Source organism: Halichondria panicea, chromosome 17, assembly GCF_963675165.1.
Source record: "Halichondria panicea chromosome 17, odHalPani1.1, whole genome shotgun sequence".
In the NCBI taxonomy this organism is placed as follows: Eukaryota; Metazoa; Porifera; class Demospongiae; order Suberitida; family Halichondriidae; genus Halichondria; species Halichondria panicea.
Window position 1 is genome coordinate 1,309,839 of NC_087393.1, and position 16,325 is coordinate 1,326,163.

The following is a 16,325-nucleotide window of genomic DNA, read 5'->3' on the forward strand; positions in this document are numbered from 1 at the left end:
TCACAGAGATTCCACTGATTAAAGAAGATCGACACAGTTTATGGATTTTTGACGTTGTATACATACATATAACATTAATTATCGTACGTTACATAAACAAGATCAGGTGATTGCATACAGTGTATTGTGTACATGAATAATTATAATTATATAGTCTACAGAAAGCGTGGCTATAAAAATGCTAAAAAGTACATTGTTCCAATTAATTTTAAATGACTATCTACTTTCCGAAGAAGGAGTAAGGATTGGTGACTTTGAGCTGAGAAAACATGCTTCTATTGGCTTCCCTACGTGGTGAGGAGATGGACCGGTGGGCGTCGCCCACGTCTGCTCCCCGGCCATCCGTGTCGTCCTTCATCAGAGTCTGCTGCATTATCTGCACATGAAGTACAAAGTAGTATAATTATGTTCAGGCATGAGCACTGAGTTATAATGTGCGTCCAGTGAATTTAGGTCAGCCACCATGCACAGAACTTCCCTTTAATATACACAGTATTACACCTCCCTAAAGGCTTTGGGAGCAAAATAAAGTATTTCGCTCGAGCCCTCAAGCTATTAAACGAAGCAACACATGTGCAGTGAAACCTCTCTTAATGCCAACTGTGTGCCCATGCATGCAGGCACCCAGGTCCTAAACAAACAGTGTGTGTACCATAATACCCACTTCTGTACAACAGTCTAAATTACATTGGTTCCCCTAAAGTCAGGGTGTCATACAGGGGAAAGGGGGGATATCCCTCCCCTCCCTCCCTTAAAATTTGCATTCAGGTACTAGTTGGGGTCCATAGCTGGCAATTTTTACATACTAACAGGGTATTGAAATAACAGTTGACCTTTTTTTAGCAAAATTTTCTAATTTCTCCCCTCTACTTCAACATCCTGTATGACACCCTGAAGGTGTTCAAAGGAATTCCACTGCATGTACAATGTACAAATTAAGATTTAGCCTCTGCATATTACAAAAGGTCACCTTTGCGACGAGTGACTTGTTGAGGTCTCCCCTCATAGCCAGGATGGCAATGACATGACTAGGCCTGACATCAGGGTGCTTGGTAGCCAGTGCCTGTGTGTGTGGGGACGGTGTGTTGTGTGTTGTGTGGTGTGGGGGTGGGAGGATAACGTACGGAGATATCCATAGCAAGGAAGTCTGTTTTGGAAGTTATCAGTTCGGCCATCATTTCCAGACCTTGAGCATACTGTTAGAGTAGTAATGTACAATAAAAACCACATTTAGAGTGAATCAGCTAGTCTAAAAAGAGCACTATGATAATTGTAGTTACTGTTAATGCAGACTATCGGTTCTCATACAAAGGTGTTCAGAGTGTACTCAGTAAACTTGTGGTAATGAATTGCATTACAAACCTAACACACATACAGAAAGTACAATTTATTAAAACATGTGTACAATGTATGTAGCAACATTTGGTGAACCACCAGTGTGCAATACAAAGGTCATAGGTCCCTTCTAAGCTCACCTTTGGGTTGGTGGCGTGGGAGAGTCTTTGAAATACGTTATTGATCCTCTTCACCTCATCTTTGATCATTTTGGCTGCTCTTTCTCTGTCCTTGTCCTTCTTAAACACCATACGTCTGGGGGAGGTGTTTGTGTGGGGAGGAGGAGATGTTAAAACAATGACATGGAAACAGGTGTCAATAAATTTGGCAAACATGTAACTACAGTGAAACCTCTTATAGAGACACTCCAACATACAGTGGCCGTATTAAAGAGATGTGTTATACGACCCAACAAGTATAGGGTTGCAATGTAAGTCACACTAATTAATGCACTCCTTGGCAACATAGGTACAACAAAATAACTTTGGGGCCTTATTATAACCTGGCTGTACGGTGATATAATAAACAGGTACGTTTCACTGTATACAACAACAATGTGCGTGCTTACATGTGTTATAGACAGATGTTACACAACTCACTTCTGCATCATTGCCTGCATGTAACTGTTCATCACTCTGTGCTGTGACTCTACGATCACGTACGAATAGTAGCTATAGCAACAATCAACACAGTAACAGTAAGGCATGCAATTCGTCACTAATAACTTACGCTGGTTTCAAGCAATTGAAGTCTTCATTGTAGTCGAGAATCGTACCCTCTGTTTTGCCAACCAGGTCACCAGGGTTACCAAACCTACAATTATCACATGGTACATATTGAGTTGACAAGAGAATTGCTGACCATGCATCTTTGGTGAGGAGTCCCTGCAACAGGGGTTCAAGGTCCATGAACGCATCGTCCAAGATCACAGTAGCGCTATAGGGGGTGGGAAAAGGTAATTGGGCCAGAATTAAAGTCTATAAAGTGAAACCTGTTTATCTTTGATTACCCTCAGTACAGTACACATAAGCAGGTCACCCTCTAAAATACAGCCAAGTTAATGGTAATGGGCCCATAGCATGTGTTTGGACATTTGTTAGGCCACCTAGCTAACTATTTATTCCAGCTCCACTTTTTGTCTGCCCAAGCTTGACCACTTAAGACAAGCTTCTACTACACCGTACATTAAATACGTCAATTTTTGACTGGACAACCACCAACCTGTCCCACCCACCACACCACCCACCGACCATGTGTCCTACTGCATCAAGCTATGTACCCTAACCACCACACCACCCACCGACCATGTGTCCTACTGCATCAAGCTATGTACCCTAACCACCACACCACCCACCGACCATGTGTCCTACTGCATCAAGCTATGTACCCTAACCACCACACCACCCACCGACCATGTGTCCTACTGCATCAAGCTATGTACCCTAACCACCACACTCCCACTGACCATTGATGTCCCACGGCATCGAACTCCTCTGAGACCTTTTTGAACAGTCTCTCGTACTCAGCGTCGAGTACAGTCTCGTTCAACTCAAGACAGAATCGTTTCTGAAAGAACAAAATCCTTAATTTACAGTCCTTAATTTACAGTACGAATATACCTGGTTTAGAATGCGATGCTTTTTCTATTGCAAATTGAGAGTTTTCGCATAGGTCGCAAACAAAAGATTCGCAAAGGAGAAAGCATGCGCATACTTTTTATGCAATTCGCAATAATTAGAAACGCAATCAGGTTTGTAGCTTGTACCATGTCATTCAAAATTAATGTATCAACTATATAATTATATGCATTCGAAACCTGCATGGTATACAGTACGTACATGTACTTTGTAAATTTAACTGAACGGGTAAAACGTACAATCTCTAAAAAGTATAACTGAAGTGTTAACAAAAGATGAGTTGTATTCACTCACCCTCAGTTGCTCAGCGAACTCGACACAAGACCGACAGTTATTGGCCGTCGCTATCTGTGAGAGGGGGTGGGGTAGGCAAGACAATGGGTGGGTATGAGTGAGCTACGGGCTCACCATGTAGTTGATGAAGAATGGTGGCATCCTTCGCTGGGTTTGGAGACGACATTTGAAATAGTCCTCCACCATTGCTATAATTAAGAGGGGCCAGACGGTCGTACAACATCATGTCAGCTACACACAACTGTAAGAAATACTTACAGCCATAAAACATGATGAAGTCCAACACAGCATCCAAGCAGATAGCCAGCACCTGCATGTGTGTACATGTACTCAGTCATAAGGGAACTAGCTAGAGGCACAGTGGTGGGACTATGTACTCAGTCCATAAGGGGAATTAGCTAGAGGCATAGTGGTGGGACTATGTACTCAGTCATAGGAGCATGCTATACAGACACTGTGGCTCGGCATACCCTGAGCTTGTTGCTTATTCCGAGTGGAGATAGTGCCGAGATCTGGGGGTGGGACAAAACACAAAATTCAAGGATACATGTTCATAATCGGGTTCGATCGAAAAACTGCATGAATAAGACACACTGTAACAGTAGTACATGTATAGTTACGACAATGTACTTCGTCAATCAGTACTTGTTCTTATGCTCGTCCCCAGGGCTAACCTATTATATGCCAACCACAATACATGACAGTGTACAAGGCCTGAACTTGGAGCTAGATAGACCAGTAACAGGTAACATCCACACACACACACACACACACACACACACTCATACAGCCCCCTCCTCCTACACATACACACACAGTCTTACGTTCTGGTCAATCATCTGGAAAAGGGTGATCCCGACGGTGGTGTAGTAGGCTCCGTCAACGTCAGCGTCAGGAGGCGTGGTACTGTCCCAGTCTTCCCTCTCTGTCTCGACCATCTTGCCTACAAGCTCCTTCACATTGCCCTCCACCTGCTCCTGGCATCTGGAGGAGGCAAACGATGAGAGAATGATCAGTGGAGGAGACAATAGACGAGACAATGATTAGGAGAGGAGGCATTAATAAAGATCAGGGAACGATACGAAAGAATAATTAAAATGCAAAATAATCGTTGGGAAAGTGGAGTGTACATAATATAATAAAGGCGGTCAGGAATATTTTGGCACTTACGTTGTTTGCAGATCCTTCTCTATTGCTGGGTCAATGAGCTGCCCATAATTGTTGAAGTCAATATCCAGGGTCTCATTGAAAGACTCCCTGTGTGATGCGATGTAGTATAGTCTGAGCATAATGATACACTGTCTGTATAACGTACCTGACGTCTCCGATCCAAATCATGATGGTGATAATGTCTTTGGCATTGAGCCCCTTCTGAACACGCTCTGAGATCTGAGTAAACAAGAGATAAAATTAATAAGATAAGAGCAACAGTAAAACACTAGCAAAATATACATACGTGCAGTAAGGTCATACATGTACTACTGTAACTTTAAAACCAAAATTTTATAGCACAACCCACCCTCCTCCAAATAGTAGACTACAACTTCCACTCATCAGTTTAGACCGCACCCCTCAACAGTTGGAATACATACTAGAGATTACACTCCCCTCTCTCTTTCCCATTTAAACTATAACCCCTTCCTAATTAGACTACGACCCCTCTTTAGGTTAGATCACTCTCCATCACTCACCAGTTTGACGAGGCACTGATGGTACCACTTAATGAACTTGTCGAGTATGTCGTATTGAGGAGGGAAACATTTGGTGCCGTGATCTTTGATGGCTTGCAAGTCGGTGTAGCAGAATGTTGCCACGGAGGTGAGGTACTCCACTAACCACGCCTTGTTCTCCATCTTCTCTTGTTCCCCCGGCTCAAGCTCCTCAAACCTGTGAGAGTGAAAGCAAGGAAGGAGCGAAGATATATGCATGTATATATACAATGTACATCTGAACCGAGGCAGATTCAGTGATAGTAAAGAAATCCACTGTATTTAATATCTAGGGCCACAATGTATATACACAGGCTAATAATTGCTTACACATTAAAAGCTGCATGTACGTACACCTAGATGGCTGCAATTAGAGCATACACTGTGCCGAAATCTAACAGGAAAATTCAGTGAACTCACTTATTGGAGATTGAAGTCTCCAGTATCTCCAAACACTTTTCCTTCCATTTCTTTGGTCTCCCTGGCAACTGAGAATGTGGAATGCTTTTCTCGTCGAGCATGTCTTTAATGAGAGCGTCTGTTTTCTCCTCCCTCTCAATTATCCTGAGGGCGGTGACGAGCTTACGAGGCTCTCCCTCTACGAGGCCAGTTGTCTGGTGCATAATCAGCCACAGTTGCTGACCCAGGGAGCTCTAGTAGAGGTGGTTATTGTGTAATAATAATTGTCCATAGATACTAACTACAGTGCTGTGCTTAAAATTGTCTAATTTTCAATCCTCAATCTCAAATGAACACACAGATTAGCCGCCTAAATGTGATAAATGAGGCCAATAAGAAATGGTAATTTTTTACGTAGGTGGTTAGAGGTGATTAGTACCGACCAGTGTGGATATATCCCTGATACTATAACACGTATGTGTAGGTGGTTAGAGGTGATTAGTACCGACCAGTGTGGATATATCCCTGATACTATAACACGTATGTGTAGGTGGTTAGAGGTGATTAGTACCGACCAGTGTGGATATATCCCTGATACTATAACACGTATGTGTAGGTGGTTAGAGGTGATTAGTACCGACCAGTGTGGATATATCCCTGATACTATAACACGTATGTGTAGGTGGTTTGAGGTGATTAGTACCGACCAGTGTGGATACTATAACACGTATGTGTAGGTGGTTAGAGGTGATTATAGTACCGACCAGTGTGGATATATCCCTGATACTATAACACGTATGTGTCACAAACATTAACCAAACTCACAGAGAGACCGGCCAGTGGCTCAAAGTAGTGGTGGAGTGACTACAAAAGAGAGAAGGAAATAATCGTTAGACAAGCATGCAGCGGAGTAGAGATGGTTGGTATAGCATGAGTTCACTTACTGTGTTCTTATCGACATAAGAGTCTTCACTGTGAAACAGCTGAATCAGCAGTTCATCCCTAGTGTGCTCCAACTCCGCCAAGCTGTAAAAATAGAATGCAAAATAAAATTGAATTATGTTACAAAACAGAACAGGTCTTGCCGAGATTTGAACTCGGATCTTGAGATTCAGAGTCTCAGGTGCTAACCGTTACACCACAAGACGTTCATATGGATTAGAAACGCATTCTACAATGTAGATACAAAAGTACCGTACTTAGTTTTAATACAGCAGACACACACACTGATGCTTTAATTTTGCATTTGTTCTGACAATAAATGTACTTAGATACGTTCCCAAGCACCATAAAGTTGCAACAGTTCTGCAGTTAGATAGCTCGACGATTAGCGATACAGCACTACAAACTGTACATACAAAATACATGAGGAAAAATAATCATTCCACCACCTCCACCTACCCACAACACCCCACACACCCCACACACCTCTGACTGCACGTTCTGCATATCGAAGCACTTCTGGATAGTGCAACTGTTCGCACAATGTACCCTACCTAGTACATTGTGCGCTACACTACTGTCCGATCATTATGGCAACCAATTTTACAGCGAGAAAAATAACAAAATACAAGGTCTTGCCGAGATTTGAACTCGGATCTTGAGATTCAGAGTCTCAGGTGCTAACCGTTACACCACAGGACCTTCCTTAAACAAGCCCTAATTGGACAGTGCATGGTAGATCCACATGTACCCAATTTTACAGTGAGGAAAAGAATAAATAGAGACAGGTCTTGCCGAGATTTGAACTCGGATCTTGAGATTCAAAGTCTCAGGTGCTAACCGTTACACCACAAGACCTTCATATGCGTTAGAGAGTGCTGCATTCTAGATCCATATACCCAATTTTACAGCAAAGAAAAGAATAAAATGCAAGGTCTTGCCGAGATTTGAACTCGGATCTTGAGATTCAAAGTCTCAGGTGCTAACCATTACACCACAGGACCAACTACAAACTTCGGTATACACTCACTTCCTGTGGGCCTCCAGCAGTCGGCCATCAGCTATGAGTTCCTTCGTTTCCTGACACACTTGAGGAACGTTGAAGATGTTCTGAATGTGCACCATTGTCGTCTTCAGCTGCATAATTATAGTAGGGGGAGTGAACTTTTTTACAAGAATATTGAAAAAGTTGGTTCAAACTCTAGACTAACTTTAAGGGACTCACTACTAAAGGATGCACATCCATTTCACTCGTTCTAACGTGTGAGATGGTAAGTGCGTCTATCAGGCTCCATCACTTCTACTGGCCACTCAATGATAGATATAATCTGAGGTGGCTCAATTGAATGGACCCCAACGGCCACATCCTTCACCTGTTGATGCTTCCTGCTGACGTCTTTGATAGGTTTGACGACCTCCGACAGGTCAGCACATTGTTGATACAGCTGCTCCACCTCTCCCATATTCAGACGTATAGTCTGCATCACACCACTCGCCTCCTGGAGACTCTTGAGGCCTTTCTGTACTCCGTCCAGCTGTGTCTGTACCGCATTCCTCAGCTGAGACTCAATGGTTGCCTGGGAATTTACATAGGGACAGTTACTTAGTTACCAAGCAATAAATGGGATCCCACTTATTGCTGTCATGTAGACACACCTTCTTTCTGGAAATCTTTCTCTTGTATTGTTCAAGTCGATCGAGCTGGTCTGGTTTCTACATACAAACAGATCGAAAGTATCGTGGTATAGTACATGTATGTTTATATATAAAGGGTGTGGTACTTCTTTCAATGCAAATGGCAGAATGGTATATTATTATAGTGCCTAGTCACTGACTCTAACATTGTAGTAATCTAGAATTTATTTCTTACAGTCAGATGAGCAACTACTTCCTTCTTCGCCAAGTCCTTGGCGTCAGCTTCAGCAGAAGAAAACTCCATCTTGATTGTTTTGATCTTATGCTCTAGGTAAGGGTCATTATTACAAAAAGCTTATCTCAGAAGTTGGTAAAGGTATAGCCTCGAGACCGGCCGATTAAGATAATCGGCCTGGTCTCGCTCGAGGCTAGTAAAGATAATCGGCCTTGAATCGAGGCTAGCTCGAGGCTAGTAAAGGTAGGTAAAACTAGTGTGATTTTTATACAGTTTTTTATGATTTTAGCTTGTTTTGTGTGTGATTTTTTCACAAAGGTAATCATCATTAATTTTGTCAACCAAACATGAAAACAAGTGAGCATGTTTTCACCTCTAACTCTCTCTAGATTATGCAAAAAGTTGCTCCAATAAGCTTTCGATTGGTGGGTGGAGCTGAGAATGGAAATGCAGTCAAATCAAGTCAAGTGTACCACTAGCTGTATTTATTTCTTAGAAGTTACTTACTGAAGCAATTTGAAAGCCTCTGTTGAAAAGAAACAAGTAAGATTGGAGAGAATTCCAGGGACAACAATGCAATTTACAAAAACTATCAAATTGCAAGAGCCAATTCAATTTGCACACAGGTGTAATCTACTGTATTAATCAGCAGAGTTGCATCATTGATTTATAGTTGCATGTCCTTAAATCTACATCACACTAAAAACAATTTATTTAGATAAATTGACGGAAAAGTTGCCAAGAAACAGAATCAAGCGTAAGGTAGACCTTGATGAGAGTTCTGACACATGATACAATATACTGTACGAAAGAAAAAATGTAGCATAGTTACTTCATATCTAAAAGAACACTCTAAAGCAGGAGACATCATACTACTATGAGGACATTATAAAGATGTACATCACAGAATTGTTACAATGTTAACTCCTGAGTCCATTTCATACTTTTTAAAAGAGAATAGACCAAGCGGTTCAGATTTCATAAGTCCCGCTCAAGTATATTACAAATGCAGTAAATTTTTGTACGAATATTTTTCTTGGCTATAGTGTTCTTCAAAATGCTGTATCTCTGCATTCACCAAATCCAGTGCAATAAAGTTTTTCTGGTTTGCCTAGAGTGTGCAAAAGTACACATAGGAGTTAGAAACAGCAAAAACGAAAATTGGTCTGATATCACTAGTAAAGGGTCATAAAAATAATGAAGAAACTAATTTTAGTCTAGCCTGTGGAGGTTATAGACTAGAAGTGGGCGTAACCCCAACAATTTCACGCTCTGCGCAGGGAGACAATTTGGGCTTATTGTCCTTCAGGAACCACCTTTTCCACTTCCAGTGGCGGATCCAGTGCGTGGCACAAGGGGAACTAACTAAATACTATTGAAATACTATTGAAAAAGGATTATTCACGAAATCAGACTTGGTGGCGCGAATAGGTGATTGATAGTAAAAGTAAAGATCATTAATGCAATAAGTGACATAAACTTATGACACGTCAATTGTGAAACTATAACTTAGATCTATGCTATAACAGAGCTGTGGCAGATCAGAGCTATGAAAAAATTGCTACATAGAAGAGTCACAATAAAATAAGAGGTGAGTACTTTATTATTCAATGACTGTTGCTTCATGGCTATTTGAAATACAGCTGGCGCAATGGGATGTCTCTATCATGGAATTGTCGTAACTACTGGATTATTCCTCCTTTTAGTAGCATTAATGATGCATTACGCTGGGATAGAGATAATGAATGCAGTGATGGCACTTGCAGTGGATATTGTCTACTGTGAACACATAACGTGCAACACCTATACAGATAAAAAACGTTTGCAATAATTTCAATAACTGCAATGTTATGTATTAAACTGGAATGTATCACTCATTAATTTATATGTGTATGACAAGTATACCACACCTACGAGGAGGATATACGGGGTGCATATCTTCTGAGTATAGGTGTTTGATTTTTATGATCTCATTTGGTGTTTTTTTTTACTAGATCTAATTTATGCATGTATGTACTAATTTAGTGACAGATACATAATTATTGAAGTAATCTGCACGTGTATAAGGGGGACAAAGTTGCTTCTAGCCCCCTGGCCATGGTTCTCACGGCCCTTCTGCAGTTGCAAACTCTTCTTAGCAAAATGTGTATAATTATGACAATGCCTGTTGAGGCTTATAGTCATCGAGCAGCTTCCATAATTCTGCTGTTGCTTTGGAGACTTAGTGTTAGTGCCGTCCAAACATGTTTTAAGCGCTATTAGGTGCCTGTATATCATTTGTAACATGTATACCTTACTTCTTAATTACAGCGCCAGAAAAATTGTAGTGGCACACTTTTAGAACCTTAAAAATTGCATTCAATCAGAACTGGCGTAAATTATGGTAGCGCTAACATGCAGTTAGTATCTTAGTATGCAGGTGGATTGTTTGATTTTCGTCTCTGTAAACTAATTTTTCATTGGCGGACCTAAGGAAACCGAGCGACGACCCAACTTGCCCTTTTTAGGTGGGTTCTGTCTTAATTTTTTTGTAGAAGTGGCCGAAATTATTCAATAATTGCTGAGTTGTTGCTTAAATTATGGCGCTGTATAATTACATCAACTATACGGTACTATTCATGATGCAATACATTTGTTTATTGATATTGTACAATGTATAGTAAGCAATATACTTTTTGAGGTCAATATTATTGCTGAATCAACTTCTTTCTATTTCAAACTGCTTTGTATAATTATACGTGAACTATACATTTAGAAGAGGTTAAATATTAGCAGAGATTGTTTTGTAGCCAGTGCTTGCTCGATTGAGCGGCTACAATCTTGAGCTTTCACTTAAACGTCCTGTGTAGGAATAATAAAAGCATGAGTATTGCAGCTGTATGTATATATACGCATACTATTCGTACCTTGTATTGGGTTGTACACAGGCTGTGTAGGAATAATAAAAGCATGAGTATTGCAGCTGTATATATATATATACGCATACTATTCGTACCTTGTATTGGGTTGTACACTGTTTTCTTGCATACATCCCCGTCCTCATTCTCTTATACTATAATTATATACTGTCCTGTAACACAAGACAAGACACAATAATACCAGCACGCTATAACCACTCCCGCAATACACCTATACCATTCATGGCCATTCAAATTCTTAACTCTCTTTTCGTTTGCAGCAAAAATTTGTTTTGCTGAATCAGCTCCTTCACTGCACAACTAGACACACCATGGATTAAGAGCACACACTGCAACAACAACTATCGAATTATAGACCCATTACCATCTTTCCCTCAGCGAGCAAGCTCTTAGAGAAACGTGCTAAGTCAATACTATAAATTATAGAGGAACATCTGATACAACATTGCCCAATCTCAACAAGGCAGTGGGGATTTTATGCGTGCACGCTCAACTGTCTCTGCACTAATACAAGTTGTGGATGACTGGAGCAAAGCTATTGACAGCAAAAGTGAAGTTGCTGTTGTTTTTCTGGACATATGTAAGGCATTTGATACATGCAGTACCATGCACATTTACTGCTACTCATAGACTTCTTCACTTGCCAAAATAAACAGCTACCTCTTTAATTGAAGTGGCTTAAAAGTTACCTTATTGAAGAGAGAGCAATTTGTAGTTGTGAATGGACAAGTGTCTACCACTGACTCTCCATGTTATGTCTGGTGTGCCTCAAGGATCAGTCTTATAGGCCCATTGCTCTTTATTATGTACACTAAATGTCTCTGAGGTAGTCTCAAGCGACACCCATCTTAATATGTTTGCCGATGACATGGCTATTTATAGAGTCATTAAATCCATCGAAGACTATACGATACACTTCAGGAAGACATAAACAGTGTTGCTGCTTTCATGTCTGGCTAACACCTTCATTTCATCACATCAAAATGTGTATTGATTAAAAAGAAAAGTAGGTCCATCGAGCCGCCCACATTTACAGTCAATGGCCTTTCCCTGGAGCGTGTGGAGACGTTCAGGAATCCATTTTGCATCGGATCTTTTGGCATTCCCACACTATAAGGAACTTTGTAAGAAGTCGAGAAAACTTGTTGGACTGCTACACAGAAACTTCGCAACTCATTCTCCCCCTATACTGTTATGCTGAAATTATATTTTCATTAGACCAAATCTGGAGTATGTTTCGATTGTTGGGAACCCGCACTTAAAATGCAATATCGAGGGCATGGAAAAGGTCCAAAAGTTCACAATAAAAGTTTGCCTAAAGCAGTGGGACAACTCGATTAGCTATTTGGATATTTTAAAACAAGCAAAACTACCAACGCTGGGACAGAGAAGGACATATTTGTACCTCAAAGCCATAATATGCCTTTTCCCACGGATTCAATTGTGAATCCGAGAACACTATTTCCTCAAGAACCAGAATGTTGTATTACTTGTATTACGGGGGTAGGTATAATGAGGCTCCAATAATCTCAGAACACTACGTAATCGTGTTGTTATTTTAATAATACATTTTTGCTGCAAATAACAACTAAAGCCCTGAAGTGCAAACCCTCGGATGCAATATGTACCGTACGTACTCATCCGACTTCATATCAGAGGCCGGATATACTAAAGTAGAATCCAGTATACGGATGTGTATAACTTAAGTGAGTGGTGTTATTTACAGAGATAATTATGTGGCGTGTACATCAGAGCTGCCTAGCGCCTAGCCAGAGGAGGTACGACATGCAGGAGCTAATTATAAAACACTTGATTAGCTGACTTAGCATTAAAAACCTAGCATGTGAACGGAATGTAATAAAAATGCTCATTTGCAGATGCATCTTTTTTTCACCCATTATTCTATTCTTTAATTCTTGAAAAATGTGCCTATTATTCTCATAAAAAATCCGATTATTCTCTGATTATTCTCAAAAAATGTGACATACAAAATTAAGACGTATATAGAAATTGAGAGATATATATGATATAGATGATATAGAGATATAGTTACAAGTCAGTGTCAGTGGTCAGTGCTCTGCTAGCTTGAATTGAAGTAGTCTTGTCAAGAGAAGTTTGGCTAAGTGGTTCCAGCCTCCTCTGTCCTTCAGAGATAGAGCGTCTCGCTAGTCTGTATTATTTCTAGCTAGTGGATATCTCTTCTTAGGACATGAGCAGTAGGTGACCGTGTAACCATATAGAAATGGCCCTTGACCACTAAATATTGTACAATTTTGTGCTAAACCTCGAAATCCACATAATTATTATAATTATTTAGGTAAAGGGTCATAAAATCAAGAAACTGATTATGGAGAAGTCTGGTAAAGGGTCAATTAAAAAACTTTCCTCTTTGGGAGATCTTAACCCAAATCTGTGCAATGGCTGCTGAGAGGCCTCCCAACAAGCTGCTCACTCTGCTCTTTGTGCTGCGCCCAGGACAAGTCCTGCTTGGCATGAAGAAGAGGGGATTTGGCAAGGGACGGTGGAATGGATTTGGTGGCAAGGTGCACCAGGGGGAGAGCATTGAAAAGGCTGCAATAAGGTGAGCACATCGACAATGGTAATCGTGAACAATGGGTAATCTAGCTACTCTGTGGGAATATTGCTGGTTTAGAATAATATTGTAAGCCGTAATCTTAATCTATGCATTCTTATGTTTGTGATAGCTGCAGCTATAAATCTACATGTAAAAATATTAACGAATGTGCACTGCTCTGTATCCCAGGGAGACGAGCGAGGAGTGTGGTCTGACCGTATCTGGGCTGGACAAGGTGGGAGTGATACTGTTTGAGTTTGTGGGGGAGGCTCAGCTGATGGAGGTGCATGTGTTCAGGACTGAGACCTTCACCGGTGACCCAGTGGAGACAGAAGGTATGGAGACCAATAATGATATGCTTATTCATGTTTGCTGCGCCTGTAGACCCATCTTGCTTTTAGAATGATTCATTATCACCCTGGAATTTATCATAGCTAGATGGTACTGTAGATATACTTGTTCATTGTGTTGTACAACACTTGTACTGATTTACATGTAAGAGTTTTGGGTTATGAGCATTGGCATAATTTACCTAGACTGGCGGTGACAGCCGCCCGAGCGTGTAGCGCGAGCGACTGGCAAACTGCCTATCAGTCACTCGTCTCAGCGGAAGTGTAATAGATCGTATGACACTACTAAACATGAATATCGTTATAGATAATGTGGTTAAATTTTGCTATGAGATTCAGCTACTATGGAATGCACTGAATCCCCTGAAGTGTAAGTGCGGTTACAATTACAGGGCTAATATGACGTTGAGCAATCTGATAGGCTGCAATGCTCGTTGCAGCTGAGACGAGTGACTGATAGACAGTTTGCCAGTCCCTCGCGGTACACGAGGGGCTGTCGCCGCCAGTCTATAATTTACCATGCCCTTAATTACATGTAGTGAGCTGACCCAATTACTGCATTTAACCACTCCCCTCCCCCCCCCAGAGATGCGGCCGCAGTGGTTTGCCCACACTGAGATCCCCTATGGTTCCATGTGGCCCGACGATTACCTATGGTATCCCAAGATGCTTAACAATAAGTATTTCGATGCATGGATGAAATTCCAAGGGCATGACATTGTTTTGGACTATTCCATAACGCCCCGTCCCTCGACGAACTTAAATATTTGAAATCTTGAACTCTTTTTCCCTGTATTCATTATCCACGTTTTTGTTGCATTTATAGTGTTTGTTTAATCAGCATTTATAGTGTTTGTTTAATCAACTCAACCACAGACAAATTCAAACTTATAAATTATAGGAACATTCATTTTAGCAATACACATGTAATTATATTAAAACAGACGAGGTAGTGTTGTTTAGGACATGACACTAGGCCATCCTCTAGGACCATTCCATCTCCGCCAATTTTGACAGTGGTCACACTGTACATGTGTGGGGGAGGGGGTAGTTATTGTGGGAATATTAAATAGCTTTTTAAGCACTTACTGGCTATTTGAAGAGGAGAAGGAAGAGCCCGGCCAGTTGATAATGAGCATGGAAGGATCACAATAATACACAATAACATACCGTACAGTGGGTAATTTTTGTTAGTGCACATTTTTGTAAACTACCCATGCAGTTTAAAATATCGTATCGAACAGCTCAGGATAGTGACATAGAACTTAATTTTCGGCTGCTCTACAATACAAAAAATACAAAGAAACTCTTAAATTAAAACCTACCTTTAAGTGGGAGTGTCTCCTTGCACTGGGCCGTCTACCAGCTGTGAACTTGTTAGTACACCCCCGACACGAGTCGAGAGCAGCACTCTTCAGGTTCCTGGAATAGTGTGGAACCACTGCACTCCCCACCCTAGACTCGATAGACCTCATCAGCACTGGTCCTGCACTCACTGCTCTTCGATGCCTTGAACTCTCGTCCATACCGTAATGTCTTTTCACCAAGTGTCTCTCAGCTTGTTCAGTCAGATGACGATCACGAACCAAGTCTACTCTGTGTTCTCGAAGCTCTTGCGAGATTCTACGGGCGCTTGTGACCATTCGTCTCTTGTTGAGTTGCTCGAAACATCTTTTGACAGCTTGATGAGCAGGCATGTCTTTACGGGGCACGCACGTCTTACAGACTTTGCATTCAACGATGCGATAATCACAAGTGTCCATGTGACTCTCCAGTTTGAGAAGGGGGACACTAGAATCACAACTTTTGTGCTCACATGGAACAAGACGATACTCACACTCAGTCCCAACATGTGCGTCCATTTCTTTCAAGTGAGTGACCGTCTCACAGCCAGAGGCTTGGTTTTTGCAATGGAGAGAAAGCTTTCCTAGCTGTTCCACTAGATCATCCCCAGCTGGGCTCAGTTGGTCGTTAGTGATGACTTGTCTGCATGTAGGGCATGTAACTCTCTTCTTTGTTAGAGCTTTTTGCATGCAGGGGTTGCAGAAAGAGTGACCACAGTCAGCAACCATTGGCTCTTCAAGAACTTTGGAGCACATTTGACAGAGAAGGCTTTGATCCACCTTGTCAACAAAGGATTCCACATCTAGTCCCATTATGAGCAGTTGAAGATGTATGTTCCCAAGTTGTTTACTTGTGCTTATAAGCAACAGTTAGCACAGCTGAGCTTAGAAAGTTAAAGGTAGATCTAGTGTTTACTGACAACTCTGCAGAAAAGGGGGGAGGGGCTCGTAAT

The 16,325-nt window shown here is 41.3% G+C and overlaps 3 protein-coding genes and 4 non-coding genes across 8 annotated transcripts; 1 reads left to right on the forward strand and 6 right to left on the reverse strand.

Moving 5' to 3' along the window:
* Positions 1 to 18: 18 nt before the first annotated feature.
* On the reverse strand, positions 19 to 8,321 carry LOC135350857 (exocyst complex component 3-like). 2 transcript variants are annotated; one of them, XM_064549704.1, is made up of 23 exons: positions 8,187 to 8,321; positions 7,973 to 8,029; positions 7,690 to 7,893; positions 7,347 to 7,453; positions 6,319 to 6,400; positions 6,200 to 6,238; positions 5,396 to 5,628; positions 4,958 to 5,153; positions 4,582 to 4,655; positions 4,437 to 4,523; positions 4,091 to 4,250; positions 3,737 to 3,778; positions 3,525 to 3,576; positions 3,381 to 3,454; positions 3,267 to 3,320; positions 2,801 to 2,901; positions 2,197 to 2,271; positions 2,065 to 2,148; positions 1,935 to 2,006; positions 1,476 to 1,590; positions 1,125 to 1,196; positions 971 to 1,063; positions 19 to 376 (listed from the first exon to the last, which is right to left on the reverse strand). In XM_064549704.1, exons 1-23 carry the CDS (start codon positions 8,253 to 8,255, stop codon positions 221 to 223), a joined length of 2,298 nt encoding a protein of 765 aa, XP_064405774.1. In that variant the 5' UTR covers positions 8,256 to 8,321; the 3' UTR covers positions 19 to 220. The 2 variants fall into 2 exon arrangements, with proteins under 2 accessions (XP_064405774.1, XP_064405775.1); XM_064549705.1 differs by lacking the exon at positions 19 to 376 and adding an exon at positions 751 to 915.
* Positions 6,451 to 6,522, reverse strand: Trnaq-cug (transfer RNA glutamine (anticodon CUG)). The gene has a single exon. It is a non-coding gene; the product is annotated as a tRNA-Gln (tRNA).
* Positions 6,947 to 7,018, reverse strand: Trnaq-cug (transfer RNA glutamine (anticodon CUG)). Its single transcript has one exon. It is a non-coding gene; the product is annotated as a tRNA-Gln (tRNA).
* Trnaq-uug (transfer RNA glutamine (anticodon UUG)) lies at positions 7,103 to 7,174 on the reverse strand. Its single transcript has one exon. It is a non-coding gene; the product is annotated as a tRNA-Gln (tRNA).
* On the reverse strand, positions 7,249 to 7,320 carry Trnaq-uug (transfer RNA glutamine (anticodon UUG)). The gene has a single exon. It is a non-coding gene; the product is annotated as a tRNA-Gln (tRNA).
* Positions 8,322 to 13,479: 5,158 nt separating the features above from the next.
* On the forward strand, positions 13,480 to 14,894 carry LOC135350862 (oxidized purine nucleoside triphosphate hydrolase-like). Its single transcript, XM_064549712.1, has 3 exons — positions 13,480 to 13,685; positions 13,869 to 14,014; positions 14,616 to 14,894. Exons 1-3 carry the CDS (start codon positions 13,522 to 13,524, stop codon positions 14,798 to 14,800), a joined length of 495 nt encoding a protein of 164 aa, XP_064405782.1. The 5' UTR covers positions 13,480 to 13,521; the 3' UTR covers positions 14,801 to 14,894.
* Positions 14,895 to 14,904: 10 nt separating this feature from the next.
* LOC135350861 (RING finger protein 151-like) lies at positions 14,905 to 16,304 on the reverse strand. Its single transcript, XM_064549711.1, has 2 exons — positions 15,119 to 16,304; positions 14,905 to 15,054 (listed from the first exon to the last, which is right to left on the reverse strand). Exon 1 carries the CDS (start codon positions 16,183 to 16,185, stop codon positions 15,295 to 15,297), a length of 891 nt encoding a protein of 296 aa, XP_064405781.1. The 5' UTR covers positions 16,186 to 16,304; the 3' UTR covers positions 14,905 to 15,054; positions 15,119 to 15,294.
* Between the last annotated feature and the right edge of the window lie 21 nt (positions 16,305 to 16,325).

Coding starts and splice junctions, on each gene's coding strand:
- LOC135350862 (XM_064549712.1), top strand. CDS start 13,522: ATGGCTGCTGAGAGGCCTCCCAACAAGCTGCTCACTCTGCTCTTTGTG. Junction 13,686..13,868: donor ATTGAAAAGGCTGCAATAAG/GTGAGCACATCG, acceptor TCTGTATCCCAG/GGAGACGAGCGAGGAGTGTG. Junction 14,015..14,615: donor TGACCCAGTGGAGACAGAAG/GTATGGAGACCA, acceptor TCCCCCCCCCAG/AGATGCGGCCGCAGTGGTTT.
- LOC135350861 (XM_064549711.1), bottom strand. CDS start 16,185: ATGGGACTAGATGTGGAATCCTTTGTTGACAAGGTGGATCAAAGCCTT.
- LOC135350857 (XM_064549704.1), bottom strand. CDS start 8,255: ATGGAGTTTTCTTCTGCTGAAGCTGACGCCAAGGACTTGGCGAAGAAG. Junction 5,154..5,395: donor GAGACTTCAATCTCCAATAA/GTGAGTTCACTG, acceptor TCACTCTCACAG/GTTTGAGGAGCTTGAGCCGG. Junction 2,902..3,266: donor AGTTCGCTGAGCAACTGAGG/GTGAGTGAATAC, acceptor TTGTTCTTTCAG/AAACGATTCTGTCTTGAGTT.